Genomic DNA, 17,578 nt, shown 5'->3' with positions numbered 1-17,578 from the left:
ACAGCGACATAAAACCATAAAACTATTTCAAAATCTATCGCCGACGGACCAAGGAAACAGACACATCAAGGCCAACAAGGATGATCTGGATCCAGCAAAGCAGCAGTCTGTCTGGTCAAGGTAACTCAGGGGGAATCACCCTCTTACATTAACCGTGCAAGTTGAATGTACCTCGCTCAACCTGGGGCCCTGATTAGAGGAGACACCGGAAATGTTTGCAGGTCGACTGCTCTGGCTCAAACTTCTCTAAACCTGGGGCTGGTAGAGCAAACCTCCACCAGGACCAAGCTTTGCTTCGATCTTTATCTTTATCTACAGGGGCTCTGTCAGCTATTGAATTAACACAACGCAATGTTCCTCCCAGCTCCCCCTTACCTGCACACACCGAGCAGTCCTGCCACACATCCACCAGGATTCAGGCCTGGAGGCCTTGGTTGCCTACACCTGGCCTTATACAGGCAGCGTGCCCTTTCTGATTCTTCCTACAGAGGGCAATGTTTCCACCACCTCTGCCCTCACACAAGCCATGAAAAGGTGTATAAGTTGGCAAAGGAAGCTGTTAAAAAGAGAAAGATCAAGGTAAAAATACAATTATCTAAATCCGAAAGGAAAAACATATTGTTTGGAAGGAAATAAATTTAGGAATGGCAACAACACTGGGATCAGGAGACATTTGTATGAATTACAAAACAGAGTGGACAGTACGACAAGCAGAGGGGGGAACAGGACGGAGCAGGTGATACTTGTCCAGGAATGTTCGTCTATCCTCCCCTGAGAAACTGTAAAGACGAGTCTTCTCAGGGCACCGAGCAAGGTCATCTCATCTATGGCAAGTCGAAATAATCATTGAGCTGAAGTCTCTCTGGAGGCGTCACAGTCGCGGGGAGATGACGACATTACTCTAAACAAAATACACTACAGAGACCGGGGACGGGCAGACTGTCTTGGGACGCCCAACACTGTGAACCTGTCGATCTGTGTAGCGAACCGGACGTCTCCTCAATACTGAGCTCTTATAATAAATACTTCTGCTCGAGACATCCACGGTTTCCGTCTTCTTGAATCAGCATCCACTCCATCGATTATTCCATTTTAGCTGAGTCTGGCGAGCAGGACTCCAAATTATTCCATTTCAATGCTGACCAGAATGTGAATAGGACACACTCAGCTGGACAGCACACTAATAATCTTGGGGAAGCACCCTACTGGGTTGTGTGAGCAGTGCCAGCAACCCAAACAATAGAACACGTCCTTGTCGACTGTAGGAGGTTCGGGACAGAAAGGGGAATTATGTTAACTAAAATGAAGAAAATTGGACTAACAGAAATAAGAGGTCAAGAATATTCTAGAATGTGGAGGGAAAATGATTTTTGTCTTCTTGAGCCTCTGAACCTATTAAGAGGATCTGATGTCTAACAGAAGGTGGCCGCGATGCAACATTACGGATGCTGGCTGCTGTAAAACGCCAAAGAAGACGAAGAAGAAGGAGGAGGATCTCTCGCGGAGTGGAGCAGGTGCACACCTCACTCCGGATCGCCGCCCGGCCTTGTGCTGTTCTGTCTTGTGTTTTGTACGGTTGAGCGTGCGTGACACCGATTGTTGGTCTGTATTTCAGACCTGCTTCCCCGCTCGTAGTCAATGTGTGTACGGAAGTAGCTCACCGCACCAGGTATTTCAAGATTAGTTATGTGGTTTCAATCAGGATGCATTTTAATACTGTTGGAATAAATTTTTTTGAGATTGTTAATATTTGTTTCCCTGCAGAGCATCAGTGGGACATCTGCTGCTGCTCTTGCCTTTTCAATGATTATTGTGGCCTTTTTGGAGGGTTTCCTTTTCTTTTTCTTTCTAGTCCGCCTTGGCAAGTGAGCCGGTAGCGGGCAAAAATATATGGGGTATCGCCCTTGGAGGTGGACTAGTCTTCTTTTCTTTATATTGTGTCATTTTTGTCAGTCAGTTTGACTTCCCCCACTAACAATAAGAGCACGTCAGTTGACCTCCGCCAGGCGGTCAGGGTGGGCTCAAGGTGTGGGGCCTGGGAATGCGTTTGCAGTGAAAGTAATCACGTGTGTTAACTGGTGTTAAACTCATTTAGAGTGTGCCAGACTTGACTTGCCTAGAAGAGGATCAGCTGAGCTGTCAGCTGATGTGCTGCATACAGACCTCGTGGCCTGCCTGATCTAATGCTATGCTCAATTCAATGAATTCAATAAGTCTGTAAGATGATTAAGTTTGCATACAGAGCATTATAATACACTTACCAATAAACAGTCTAAGACCAGCAGATAATGACGGGACATCGGAGCAGCAGCCATTAACTTATTTATTATATTGAATTTGAACACTTGAATAACCAGTTTTGTACAGCTGTATTCTGTTGTCTCTGTGGTGGTTGTTTTTGAGAAGCATTCCACTGTACACAAGGCTGATGACACTTAACGACCTTCCATCTATTTCTATCATCTTTTGTTGTTTTTTTAAAAACACCCAAAGCAGACGGCTTGGTGCTGACAGTCGGTGTAAGGCAGACACAGGTGTGGACACAACTCCTTCACTGCCACTGAGATGCAGGTAAATCATAAGAACCAGACTTTTACTAATACATAGAGTGAAATGGGGTGGGGGGGGGGGGTTTGTGTCTTTCTAAATCAGAAAGAAACAAAACCTTGTTGCAAGCAGCACGAGCCACAAGTCTTTCCAAACACTAGTCAGAGTCTAAACATTAGATTTCATACTTGAATGATCAAGTATCAAATCTAATCACCATTTGGCTCTTCACTAGAGAGATAACAACCTCTGCACAGAGGATTGTGCACAATGTCTGTCTGATGAAGTAGAATCAAGATATACATGAAGCAATAAGTAATAAATATTTGTTATCAATGCACGTGAGCAGGCAGCAAGTTGGGCAAGTCAGAAAGTTCCATTTGAACACTGAGGTTAGTGTTTGGAATGAGTTGCACAAATACTAAACACTGAAGACTGTTTGGAAGACTTCCAGAGCCTGCTGCTGCCTTTCCTCCATAGACTTTGTTTTGCCTCAGTTGTTTCGTGACCCGCTGACACTTGGGCGTGTCCAACGACAGGCGTCGATAACAACCAATCAGTTTTCGGTTGGGGACATACAACATCACCGGCGTTTGTGCTAACGTGCCATGGTACCTGTTCATGCAATGCCAAAGAGAGGTACATGTGGAATTACCAACGACTTCAGTTTGAAATGATTTCTGTAAGACTAACGAGGCTCACTGACCTTAACTTTCCACTGGAGTTGCACTTAACCAACAGAACGGCCCCAACTTTGAGAATAAGAACCAGGTTGAAGAACCGGTTCCTCCTTGAAGTGTCTCGGGGGCTGTAAACGCCAAACAAAATGAAAAAACAAACAAAACAAATATTTCCTAGCTTTTGATTTAATCCAAAAGTTGAGACAAAAAGCTGACAAAACGACCGCACCAAACATTTTCTTAATCGACACAAACTTGTTTATGTGGAAACATTTCATTGGTAATAAAGACGAAGAAGACAATATCAGCTGACTTCAGGTCAGTCAGTTGGATCATGATAAATTAACCGCATTAACTTTAAGATAGGAACTGTTCAGTTTAGGCCAGATAAATAATACAGTGGTTTCCTTTACCGCACTAGCACGACATGCTGCTGTCGTCCTTCAGACATTAGCTCTGTTTCAGGAAGTTAAAAACAAGAAGAAAGAAAAAGGGACATCAAAAAAATGTAAGTCTTCGGTTTGGAATGAAAATTTCAACAGTAGCAAAAAAAAAAAAAAAAACAACATTCATGTTTATTGACATGTCAGAATAGTCTACACCTTGCAGGGCCTTGAAGGCGAGAGAGCAACACCAATACTTCATCGTGGACTAAATGATAGAATTGCAGGCCTGCAGAGTCCACAGTGCTAATTGTCGCCCGGCGGCCCTCTGACTGTGAATGTTTGGGATGCTTGGCGGAGAGGTGATGGGTGCGGTCACCGTCACCCAACAGCAGGCAGAACAGGGAGAACAGGAGGGGAATGAAAAAGGAGGTAAATATTGAAATGGCCACACATAAATGTGTGTTTATGTGGGGGGGGGGGGGTTAGAAGAGGATGGCAGGTGCAGGGACATGGGCGTCTCCGACAGTATGATGGAGAGGGTTTGAGGGCAGTTCTGGGGACTTTCGCAGGACCCCTCCTAGAATGTCTTCCTGTGGATGGCACGTGCTCGGTCTTCTTCATATTCCCGCTTCGACACCCACATCTTTTTAAAGGTGTCCAGTGATGCCAGGATAGAGCCGCTGTCCGGAGGAAGACAGTGAAGGAGAGAAATTAGTCTCCGTGCTGGTGACAAGTGCAGGTTTTATGGTCCAAAATGAAAAAGTTTACATAATGTACTGATATGACAAGGTATGGCTAAATGATGGTGCTTCTTCTAATCCACAAATACAACCCAACTTTACTGAATATATAATCAATACAAATCTACATCCAGCTTCAAATACACTCAAAATCCCCAAAAAGTGTAGACATATTAAGTGGCAAGAAAAAAGTATGAACCCGTTACCTGGTTTTTCTGCAACAATTCATAGAATGGGAACAAAGACAATGCAATAATTTGTGTTATTAGTTAAAAGGGTTTCTGTAACTAAAGCCCCTTTCACACTGGCCAAAAAACTAACACCCGGTGTGTTCTGCAGTTTGAAAACGTTTAATCGGCATTCAGCCCCGGGTCATATGACTCTGCAATAGACCCGGGTAATAATCGTCTTCATCTCCGATTGGCATTGATGTGAATGTCCCACCCAGGTGAACGTTCTAATTTACGCGATGAAGGAGGCGAGGAGGGCTCTTCTTGCCTAGCTTTGGCTCATTGGTGGTCACAACAGACCATTTATGAGGTATAGAACAGGTCACTTTATTAAATGCGTAGCTCAAATCATCGATCTGATTGGTTCATAGCCGCGGTATATTGAGCGTATACCACGGCTGTGACTTCAAATCAGTTTGCACAGGCCCGTATCCCTCCGCGACTGAGGAAGTAACGACGTGAGTAGACGTGAGTAGACGTGAGTAGACGTGAGTAGACGTGAGTAGACGTGAGTAGCGACGGAGTGAAGTTGAGGAAATTTACGAGAGCTCAAGCTCAGGGTCAGCTTGAATTGTGTTTTAACACCTGCAAACTTAAATTGCCGGCGAACCCAGCTCTTGTAGCCTTCTTGCTGAGGAACGCCACAGTGTGTTGCATAGCAACCGCCTTGCAATCTGCAGGCAGCCAGGAGGGGCTACTTTTTTGTATTCGTTAAAAAAAAGAGCTTTTTTGACAAAATAAAAAAATGTAATTGTAGCATGTCTATTACTTTCATTTCCCCAAACTGTTTTATAAAAGCAATAGCTCACTTCAGTCCATGGTATACCCTCATTATAACAACCCCCCTCAACTGTGGTATAATGAGCGTATACCACGGACTGAAGTGAGATATTGCTTAATTATTAGACGGCCTCATCAGGCGGTCTCTCACTTCTCACAGTGGCCATAAACTGTCGGTAACATGGATGGATGTGGGGAGCCCAATCTCACTGTGGCTGCAGCTACGTACACACAACAACAGCAGCGCAGCTCCAACCTTCTTCTCTCATACACACACACACTTCATACCCATGAAGCCACCTGCTTAAAAGGGGCCAGGCCTGGCTCGTAACACTGTGCTGAGTACGAAACTTTGAAAGAGTGACCAAAGTACAAGATATAAGGCAACTTTGACCACCGTCTCACTGGCTTCCATGATGGCTGCTTTCTGTCATTTACTACACTGTTCTTCTTCTTTGTTTTATGGCGCATACTGCACTCTACCGCCACCTATGACTGTTGGTGATCATCAGAACCTGGTCTGCTGGCAGTGTGAAAGCGGACAATTGGCGATTAAACGCGGGTCTCCCTGGGTTTAAAAAAAAAGGGGTCTACACGGTAATTGTGAAACTTGTAGTAGATGAAGATCAGACCATGTTTTCAGGCAAATGTTGACATCATTTCCAAGGGTTTTCCTTGCCACTGTTTCTGTAAGTCAGTTCAAACAGCAACATTTCAAGTAACAGTTTGCATCATGAACATGTGATGCATGGTCCTGCACCAACTGCGGCAGTGATTTGCCCTGGTGGAGGATATACCCCCCCCCCATAATAACAATCATTTCAAATATGTTTACTTCTGCACAAATAACGCAGGAGCAATGTGTTGCAGAGGAAGGTTCGAATCTGTGCCTGAATTCTTACCCAATCCATGTGGAGTAGAGCCTTTCTTGAGGAGCAGAGATCTGGACAGAAGAAAGAGCAGGTCACAATAACACAATAATGAGCATTATATTATATATTATTATATATTCTGAAGACGGCCTGTAAACATCAGGGAACATGTGTCAGTACAGCAACATAGACAACCCACCTTGATCTTTACGTCTTTGGGTGCAAGCTTCTTGACCTCAGTGAGTAGTCTTTCCCCAAAACCTAAAAAAATAAGAATGCCACATTCATGAAACCATTTAGATAAACAGACCATGAAATGATGAAGGCTCATCCAACTTTGATTCAAGACTCTAAATTACAGATACTACAGGAACTGAACATGATTTGCAAAGGCTGGCCTATGCATCACATCACGTTACGTTACATTACATTTGGTTACATCACATTCATTCAGCCGACACTTTTGTCCAAAGCGACTTACAATAAGTGCATTCATCATGACAATTTTACCCAAAAAGTGCAAGAATCAAGAGACAGAAACATTTATCAAAAAGACAGAAAATGCTTAAAGTGCTAATGTGTTTTTTGTGTGTATGTTCAATATAATAAATTCAGGGAGTAACATTCAATGTGAACAGGTGACTTTTCAGTCTGTGACAAAAGCATTGAAGGGATTCTGCTGTCCTGATGTCAAATGGGGAAGCTTGTTCCACCAATGAGGAACCAGGACAAAAAACAGACAGGATTTAGATGACCGGTGGCTCCGCCCCTCGCAGTGAGGGAGGAGCAAGCCGTTTGGCGGTAGCAGAGCGGAGGAGATGGGGTGTGAGTACAATGTGCCCTTATATACTACCACATGTGTGAAACACCCACTGTGTTTGCAGCAGGTGACTACCCATGATCCCTGAGACTGACCTTTGATCAGTGTTGATCCCCCACACAACACTATGGTGGAGAATAGTGTGCGTCGGAGGTCCATGTCAGACTTCTGGATAGCGTAGGCCAGCACCTCGTGGATCCCTGAGCTCTCGTCCCCTATCAGGTCGGGTCTGAAGAGAAGCTCTGGAGCACGGAACCTGGCCGGACCAATCTGAAAATAAAATTTAAAGGTTTGTGGTCACGACTGGGGAAGATTTTCACAGAGAGATATTCAAACACGTCTCAGATTCAGTTTGACTCACATTTAAAGTGCTTCCATCAGGGAGGACGTACTGAGCCTTCTCTGTTTCTAAAGTCTCATCCTTTTGTGGGTTGAGAGAGAGATAACAGGCTCTCTGCAAATACAAATACATCTGATTAGACAAAGTATGTATGGTTAAGTCATGCATATTTCATATTTCAAATCACTTCACCCCCCGCCTACCTCTTTGATGGTACGAACAACCTCAAATTCTGCGGAGGTGTTAAAGTTGTAGCCTTCCTTGCGCAGCAGCAGGCGGAGATACCGAGAGACATCTCTTCCAGCGATGTCCACACGCATGATGGAGTGCGGGATGGCGAAGCCCTCGTAGATGGGCACAACGTGGGTCACACCGTCCCCTGAGTCCAACACAACACCGGTGGTACGGCCTGTGGCGTATCTGCACCAGACAGACATTCACACAACATTTACCATAGATAGGCCTGGGCGATATGGAAGAAAATCTTATCACGATCATTTTTCATATTGGTCCGTATCGATATATTTGACAATATGAATCAAATTACTAATTCTGTCAAGCTTAAAGGTTCCTTCTTACTCCCAAGTGAGATGTGAAGATATCATGAGGTTCATTTTGGTTTATTATATTATTTATTTTCAGTCCGAAGTTGAATATGACTCTGTATTTCGAAGGAATAAAATGGGAATATATATTAAACTAAAATCTTAATTGTGACCAGTCAGAAACTTCAAGTTTTACAGGAGAACACAAACTAAACTCTCTGATCAGTTCTTACAGATATTAATAACAAATAAAATAAAAACTACCTCACTGCATCCTTTCCTTTGTATAAATTCAAACTTTTAAAACCCACAAATGAATAGACAACGTTGACTTTGTGGGAACAGGCTTTTGACACACGTGCAGGTGACGCTACGCTTTTCCCTACGCTGTGTGCGTCAACCTAACTCGACGTGGCTGTAACTGTATTCCAGCCACATGATTGGTTCGGCACGGCGCCATTCTCATTATCATTGGCTATTCGTGTCATCTGTCAGTACGTGGATGGATTTAGTTCTATCGAAGCTCTATCGACCGTGTCTTATATTTCTTTTGAGGAAAAGTGATTTCACGATAATGATCTTTATCGTTTCATCGCCCAGCCCTTACTATAGACCACACGCTCAGTATCTGCAGATATCTGTGGTCATTACGTGATGCCAAAGGTTCACAAGGACTATTTAGCTTTACTTCCTTACGTCCTAACATGATGTTTCCCTGACACTGAGGAACATTGATGACATGTGGTGACTTCTGATGCTGCCAAAGCCGGAGCCGAAGTTAATGCATCTAGTTTTAATGCCTGCATGTCTGCTGACAGCAGTGAAACAGGCACAGTCAGTTGTATGTTTTCTCCTCTAACCTACAGTAGCAGATTGTAGGAGCATTTGTTTTGGTCTGAAATGCTCAAATGCTTAAATGTCATGGCAGTGAATATTTTATTTATATATATATATATATATATATATATATACACACACACACACACACACACACACACACACATACATATATATATATATATATATATATATATATATATATATATATATATATATATATATATACAGCACCCACACACACACACATACAGTAATGTGACCAACTGTGGTTCTGCTGACTTTTGCAGTCACATTACGATAGAGACTGAGGAGATATACTTCAGTGGATAATGGAGTGTAATGAAGTGTTTTGTGTATCAAACTAGAGACTACACAGAGAAGCAGGGAGTTCTTACAAGCTGAGCACAGCCTGCATGGAGATGAAGAGAGCAGGAACGTTAAAGGTCTCAAAGAAAACCTCAGCAGCCTTCTCCCTGTTCTTGCTAGGGTTGAGAGGAGCCTCGGTCAACAGCACAGGATGCTAGGAGAGATACCGGACAAAAAAAAGATGCATGATTGGTATTACGGACGCTGGAGTGTCAGATACCAGGAGGCCTTGTCATCATGTGGCTCACCTCCTCAGAGAAAGTCTGCAGCTGCTCCTTGGAATAAACGTACTGCCAGATCCTTTCCATGTCGTTCCAGTCCTTCACAATCCCGTGCTCCATCGGATACCGCACCGACAACAGGCCCCTGTGTTCCTGAGCAGTGCAGAGGAGGCGAGACAGAGACAACATACAGTTACCCTGCACGTCACATATACCACAATCAGGCAATGCTGCCCTTTTTACATTGTAATAAAGACAATGCAGAGTTTCGCCTACGATGGAGTTGTAGCAGTGGAGGTGAAGAGCCTGCGGGGATATGGGTCGGTACTCTTATCAATACTTCTTACTGATCTGGTACTTTAACAGTACTCTTGTCAATACTGCTTACTGATACTCTTATCGATACTGCTTACTGATCCGGTAGTTTAACAGTACTCTTATCAATACTGCTTACAGATCCGGTACTTTAACAGTACTCTCATCAATACTGCTTATTGATCTGGTACTTTAACAGTACTCTTATCTGTTCTTGTTTCCTTTTCAGTAGAAAAAAATTTACAAAATGAGAAAAGAATGAAATGGACAAATGTTTTGTTTCTCGTACTGTACTCAGTACATTGTTTAACGGTGAATAGCACTATTTTGAAAAAATAATATAAGATACATGATGTTTTGTGTTGAGTGATGGGACTAACATGAAGCCTGTCTTTGAAGGTAAAAAGTAACACAACCCAAACAGGCCCCGATTAAGACCCTCGGGTGCCCCAGGGTAACTAGTCTTGAAGTACCATAATTTTTTTCATATTGATCGATATCGATATATACCACGATATAAGTCAAATCACTATTTCTGTCAAGCTTAAAGGTTGTGAGATGTAAAGATACAATATTTAAACCAAAGTTTATTTTGGTTTAAATATTATTTATTTTCTGTGAGAAGTTGAACATGACAAATGTACAGTAGTACATTAAACAACTGCTGCTGTATAATTTAGATGTATAAATACAACTGCTACAAATGCTACACAGTTTGCAGCGCAAGCTTCAACTCTGCTTCTTGTCGGACTTTAGATGTCCCTCGGACAATTCATTTTAACAATGTCCTCGTCTTTTCAGCCTCGTGTCCGTCGGGACGTCTTCTTCGGTAACGCTGTCCCACGAGTTAACATTTCCTGTCATAATTTTCTCTTTTATCTCTCTCTCACTCCTGACAGACTGATGAGCTGCATAAGCCCAAACCTGAACAGAGCTGCAGTCGGCTGCTTCTGCTACACTCTGTGCTGTGTGCGTCAACCTAACTTCACGTGGCAGTAACTCTATTCCAGCCACATGATTGGTTCAGCACGGCGATATTCTCATTATCATTGGCTGTTGTCTGTCAAAACATGGATGGAATTAGTTCTATCGAAGTTATAAGCTTACCGCGGTTCATGCTATGCTTGCTATTGCCTACTGTACCTAACCCAACTGTACTCCACCGTAGTGAAGGGCTGTAAATCTTTCACAATAAACTTGGCGACAGCCCTGTGACATTCTGCTGTTTATGCCTGAATCCTCTTTGCCTCGCTTGAATGGGCTGCTCTTGGGTGTCTGACCGATATCCACATCCACTGAGAAGCTACAGTTGCTGCGTTTCCTGTGGGATTGTTTAACGTTAGGTTTTAAGATTAAAAATAATTCAAACTGATGCAGTGTCGTCAGTTCATAACTAAAGACTTAGTTTCATAACGACAAGTGTTACCTTAACTTGACGAGTGTCAAGTGTTTCATGATGCTGCTGGTTCGTAGTTCAGGTTATCAGGATGGTCAATGTTAGGTTCAGTCAAACCAGATAACGAAAACACATGCTGGGTTTGTTGAACTCGCTTGTTAGTACTGGGGCCTGTACAACGAAGTGAGGGGGAGATATCATCAACATCATCCCCACAATTTCGATATCCAAGCCCCAACCTGAACACAAGAGCAGCTGATCTAAATTGGCTGAGTCGGCCGTCCACCAGCCCGAAGGTCGGCAGTTTGATCCCTGCTTCCCCAAGTCCACATGCTGATGTGTCCTTGGGCAAGACACTTAATTCTAACTGCCTAAGTGTATGAATGTGATATTAAAAATTGTGGTAAATAGCAATGCTGTATGAATGTGAAAGGCTCCATATAAATACAGTCCATTTACTATCCCTACTGTGACCATAGCTGATCTACACCACAGATGTTGTCTACAAGATGAGCCATAAGGAGCCGCCCCCCCTAAGGGTAGAGGCCAAGAGCAAGGCAACACGGAGAGTAGTCAACTATCAGAGGTACAGAAGGGTGTGATGAAGAAACACAACCTGATGTCTGCATCGCCTCCATTCAGGCATCATGTTAGGGATTGATTCTGGTGTTTCATGGTTAACAAATCTTTACATATACAGCTGTGGAGAGAACAGAGTGTGTGTGTGTGTGTGTGTGTGTGTGTGTGTGTGTGTGTGTGTGTGTGTGTGTGTGTGTGTGTGTGTGTGTGTCTGCGTGTGTGTGTGTGTGTGTGTTTGTGTTTGTGTGTGCCTGCGAATTACCTCTGCCTTGGGTCCGATGAAGAGGTCTCCCTCCAGGGCTCCTGCCATGACGCGCACATGCTTGGGACGCCCCACACTGAATCAAACACACAATAATAAAATAATGAATTCAGATTGGAATAAGTTTCTCAATTTGATTTATTCAAAAGTGTTTTAGTCTCTTATCTTACAACACGTTTGGCCTCATGCAAGAACATGTTTGTATTTGAATCCTAAATCTCTCCTACATCTGTTCGTAGCGTGAGTTCGAACCAAGAGGCCTCGTCGGATTCATCACACGCTTCTATCTTCAGAAAGATGTGTAAATTAAGATTAATGCCACCTTTTCATATTTGAGCGAGCGTGCATGAGTGCTGCAAATTAGCATAATCAACGCCCCCAAAATACCACATCAGGTTTCGCTTCGTGCTACATGTCAAGAAGAGTTCACTCATGAAAACGGCATTAAGGAGTAAAAAGAAGATCAGAGATTAAAGTTCTATTTTCGAAGGTCCAGAAAGGAAAATCTATATTTTAACAGCATCAGCAGGAGTTAAAGGGGCAGTAAGCGATTCTAAAGCTTAACACGTTTTGTAAAAATCAGCGATCCTCACGGTCCGCTAGCTGTTTTTTGGCGCAGCCCAGGCTCTGTAAATCAAAAACAAAACAAATGGTGCAGGCTGCACCAACAACACTGAGAGTGCAGTTTGTAATCATCCCTAGTCTCAAGTCAGTCTCCCATACCAGAAGATCCGGCGGCCCGGCCGGAGCAGGAAAATCACAACAACAACAAAGAGAGAGACAAGCTCTCCAAAAAAATCACCTACTACCCCTTTAAGTGAAGGACTAAAGCAGAGATATTTATACTGAGTCACCTGTGAGTCGCACTGTCACTGAAATAACGACGAAATGCATCAATATGAAAATGACTCGCCACAGCGAGGTTGTTGATTCGGTCAAGATGACATCTCCGTCACTGTCACGGATGAAACATAATGTGACATAACCGACGATGCAGACATGTTTTCCGCTGCTGGATCAGTTCACCTTCGCTCATTGCAATATTATACAATATGCAGCTAAAACGATAATTCAACGTGTGGGGCAGCTCGCCACCAGCTGTGTCGAGGCTCATCCACTCGCGACACCAACACGACGCTTGTTGTTGTGTCGTTACTTGTGTTCTGTATCATTTTATTTTCTGTTTGCACCAGGGCGTTCGTCTGAAAATAAGTTGTTACATGTTGGATTATCCCAATTTAATAAATTGGATTTATATAAATATTTGGGCAACCGTTCAAGCAGGAACGCCAAACATCTGCTTGAGTGTGTTTTATGACAACGAAAAATAAATATGTTTGAGATTTTCGACTATTCGCTCGTCAACACATAATATGTAAATACTGTAAATCAGCTTGGGTTCTAGGAAAGTGTTGTGTTTTTTCCCACAACAAAAACCAGCCAATAATGAAAACAACTGCTTTACATTACATATGAGCCTTTGAATGTGAGTGTGTAGGAAGAGGTCAAGGAACACTTACTAGTTAGGAAAACAGTATTTGGGGATCTGGTCACCTGCAAAACCGGCCTTGATAACCCCTGAACCCTGGAGAGAAAACAAAGTTATGATTAGAGATACAGTTGCAGAGTTATGTTTGAACCATGATCTGTGGTGCTTTATCTCTGTGCAGTCATAAGACACAACCGGAGGCCACCAGCAGTCACACTGTGCCTCACATCCCCTCCTTTCTCAATGATGACTTTGTCTGGTAAGGTCGGTACAAAGTCAGTACTGTGCCAAAGTCGTTTCTGTTGCATTGAGTTGTGTCCTCTCGTTCGCTTACTTCAACTAGTCATCCCTGCTAACCGGCCAAAAGCTAAGCTGAGCCCTGTAGAGAGCAGAGGTGGTTGGACTCCGTGCTCTCCTAGTGGTCAGTGCAGACAGACAGACTAAATCAGCTTCTCTTGTTGTGGTAAGTTTCTGAAGCAGTTCAAGTGAAACCAGAAACAAACTGAACCAGAAACTTGAAGCCTAGCCCTGTTATTTAGGTGCTGAATTTGCAGCCAGTCTAATAACAGCTTGTGACATGTGTCAAGTACTTTTCTTCAAGTTGGAGAAATTCACCATATCTCTGACTGGGAATTAGAACCCAGGGACTGATGCAATGTCTTTCCCTGTTTAATTATGGTTTGAACGACTACAGGGAACAAAGTTTGACACTAAACTCTGAGACCCAATGAGGACTTTTAGATGTATCACTACTGAAATTTACTTTGTCCTATTTTATCACGTACTTACCCACCTTGGATTTACCCATAGTATTCTGAAGGGTTGACCCTTGTGACCCTCCCTAAATACTAAGCCATAATCATTTTCAGTCAAGCCTATCGAAATACAACATGTGAGAAGGTAGCGTCAAATACCGTTAGAGGAAATCTTTCCTGCCACAAGCCATTAGACTGTACAACACCTCACCTGTCGGACAGAGACACTCTGGACTCTGTTAAACACACATCCATGTTACCATGTTCCTATGCACATGTGGGATGGGATTCTGAGAGGTTTCACTACCTGTTATATCACAGTTGTGTGTCCGTGTGTGTGTGTGTGAGTGAGTGAGTGAGTGAGTGAGTGAGTGAGTGAGTGTGAGAGAGAGAGAGTTTGTGTGTGTGTGTGTGTGTGTGTGTGTGTGTGTGTGTGTGTGTGTGTGTGTGTGTGTGCCTTTGATCAACAGGGATTGTGTGATAGGATTTCAATTAACAATTATCAAGAATTGGAATGAATCTTTAGACTGTGCAACATATAACACTTATCAACAAGCATTTGGTTACAAGAAGGGCGTAAACAGCATGTAACACAGCTTGTGATGAAGATAGGTATCTATCTATCCATCTATATATATATATCCATCTATATATATGTATGAATATCTATACATCCGTCTGTCTATTTATCCGTCCATCTATCCGTCTGTCTGTCTGTCTATTTATCTGTCTGTCTGTCTGTCTCTCTGTCTATTTATCTGTCTGTCTGTCTGTCTCTCTCTGTCTATTTATCTGTCTGTCTGTCTGTCTCTCTCTGTCTATCTGTCTGTCTGTCTCTCTGTCTATTTATCTGTCTATCCGTCTGTCTATATATCCGTTCATCGATCTGTCTATCCGTCTGTCTGTTTATCTGTCTGTCTGTCTGTCTCTGTCTATTTATCTGTCTATCCGTCTGTCTGTCTCTGTCTATTTCACAACAGGTTTCCTGTATACTCCACTGACAGCTATGCTAACATTCTTGTGGCTGACCAGGAATTCTACGGAATTGATATGCAAGACTTTTAAAGACATTTTTAATACTGCACTGAATGCAATTCATTGGTTTTTATTCAGGTCAAAGAATGGCGGATGACAAAAGGAAATACGGCCAACAACTATATACATTGATTTAGATTTAATAAAGAATAATTCAAAGTTATATTGTTATCTGATTGTGGATAGTAAGAATGAACTTCATTTGAATGAACCCATGTCTGCTAGATAGAGGCGATCTATCTGCAGACGTGAAGAACACCAACAACATGCTCCAGACGTGACAACTAGCCGCACGTCCGGTGCTCGGAGCGAAGCTAGCTGTGTCGACAGACGCCCTGTAGCCCGTGGAGCCAACGTCTCAGGAGAACTCGGCTCACCACCGGGAGCACGGAGGAGATCGGTGATGACGGACCCGGTGTACGTGACGAACCGAACACTAGCTAGCCGGTGTAGCTTCCTCTGCGTGCAGCCGGACACGTCAGGCGACGCCACCACGATGACTGGCAGCTGGATCCCCGGTCGCATTCTATCGGGACACCGTGAATCGGTGCAGGTAACTACGGCAACAATAAGTGGAGGCCGAGGTCGGTCACCGATATTTGAGCTATAACACAACAGCTAAAGCAGCTAGCAGCTAGCCTAGTAGCTATTGGCTAGTAGCTAGTAGCTAGCCAACGGTCCCAGCCAGCGGCCTCGATTTGGGTGTGGATGAATGACATCATACTTACATTATCAATCACAACCGGCTGGTTAGCTAAAATGTCATAGGACTCCATGACGGACCGTGCTTGAGATACGGTTCTCTAGATCCGTGCGTGTCTTCGTCCACGTTGAGAGTTTTAATCATAAAGGAGAACGCTCCGTCACTCCGCAGTCCGCCGCACCTCTGTGTACTGCTGCTGCCGCTGAAGGCCGGCCCGCCTCCTCCTCCCTCCACAACCAATCACACTGTGACGACCACCACGACTGACAGAGGCAAGAGCCAATCACGGCGTTTACGAAATGAGGCATGCGCACTTGGTCTGCTGTCAACGAGCAGGATCTTCGTCAAACGGGCCGCTGTAAATCTATGGCTGCTGTTCACTAATCATTAATAAAGACTTTGAATCAAGTCTGCACGTATGAATGTTCTGAGCGATGAGAAGACACACTGTATCTCAGTCACCTAATCGTTTTACTTGCATCCTTCATGTTGCCGTGAGATTTGACTAATTTTTGTAGTTGTTGATGTGATTTTCGATCGTTTTATTATCAGAGCCTAACAGAGAGACACTCCCTCAGAACTGGAGATTGGCTGTCAGGTAAAGGGGCGGGGCGAGGCCAGGAACGGGCAAACAACGGAGAGGAAGCAGAGGACGCGCTCGAGGCAGGAGGAACGCCCCCTTGTTAAAGGACATCTTTCATTATTTGTCTATGGAGTGTTTTTAGTGCCCGGCGATGCAGCTGATTTAAGTCGCTGTTGTCTTTTTCAAGCCACAAATTCACTATGATTTTGGTTGTCCATTTCCTCAGCAGTGGTATTTATACTGGTATTAAAAAGACGCCCCCCCCCCCCCCCCCCCCCCCCCCTACTACTGGGTGACACACACTCACAATTCAAAATTACGGACCTGGATTTGGGCAGTAGACCAAAGATCCCTTTTTTAAAGTCTTGGTCTGATATATCCGCCGACCACATTTTGTAAACCTAGGTGCAATGGACAGTGAGAACTACTAAATGTATAGGGTGCATGCTGGACCTCCCAGAAACAGCTCCCTGTTTCATGGCATAGCAGCGGTGTTTGTTGAAAAATCAAAAGCTTCACTCCAGCGCTTCATCAAGGTCTTAACACTATTCTTCCTTTGGCAATTTGGCCTCTACATGTCTTCAGGACACCTAACTGCATGTGGACGACACCACGCTGAAGTTGGCCTCAGATTCGCAGCTTCCGATTCGGCAGTTAAGTGGAAACTTAAGGAAAACTTAAGTTACAATGACCTGTCCTTTGTATTTTACTATAGGTCCAGACATACTTGCCAACCTTGAGACTTTTTAGGCAGATTTCCAAAACCAAAGCGGGGCGTCTGGGGGTACCCCTCAGAAAAATTTGAGCTTTAAAGACATTGTTTCCTGCCTTCAGGCCACTTCAAATGAATGAAAGTTTAAAAAAAAAAAAAATGAACACATTGCAACAGCATTTTTATGTTGAATACTTTTATTTCATCTTTTAATGCTTCTTGTAGTTAAAAGTGCTCTGCCTTGCAGCCTGTAGCAGCGTCCTCTAAGGAAACATATAGTGTGGGCCGGTTACAAACAGGAACTCCTCTTTCCATTAGTTAATGAATTTGCATGTATATTTTCCTCTTTTCTTCTCCACTTCTTCCTCACCGCTGTGATGTT

The 17,578-nt window shown here is 43.6% G+C and overlaps 1 protein-coding gene across 1 annotated transcript; it reads right to left on the bottom strand.

The window, feature by feature from the left end:
* Positions 1 to 3,395: 3,395 nt before the first annotated feature.
* On the bottom strand, positions 3,396 to 16,124 carry actr1b (actin related protein 1B). Its single transcript, XM_035624928.2, has 11 exons — positions 15,927 to 16,124; positions 13,440 to 13,504; positions 11,920 to 11,995; positions 9,395 to 9,520; positions 9,176 to 9,300; positions 7,599 to 7,815; positions 7,417 to 7,509; positions 7,151 to 7,325; positions 6,435 to 6,496; positions 6,266 to 6,306; positions 3,396 to 4,293 (listed from the first exon to the last, which is right to left on the bottom strand). Exons 1-11 carry the CDS (start codon positions 15,972 to 15,974, stop codon positions 4,191 to 4,193), a joined length of 1,131 nt encoding a protein of 376 aa, XP_035480821.1. The 5' UTR covers positions 15,975 to 16,124; the 3' UTR covers positions 3,396 to 4,190.
* Positions 16,125 to 17,578: the final 1,454 nt, after the last annotated feature.

This window comes from Scophthalmus maximus, chromosome 2 (assembly GCF_022379125.1).
Source record: "Scophthalmus maximus strain ysfricsl-2021 chromosome 2, ASM2237912v1, whole genome shotgun sequence".
In the NCBI taxonomy this organism is placed as follows: Eukaryota; Metazoa; Chordata; class Actinopteri; order Pleuronectiformes; family Scophthalmidae; genus Scophthalmus; species Scophthalmus maximus.
Note: the sequence above shows the minus strand (reverse complement) of the source record. Positions and strands in the feature narration are given on the sequence as shown.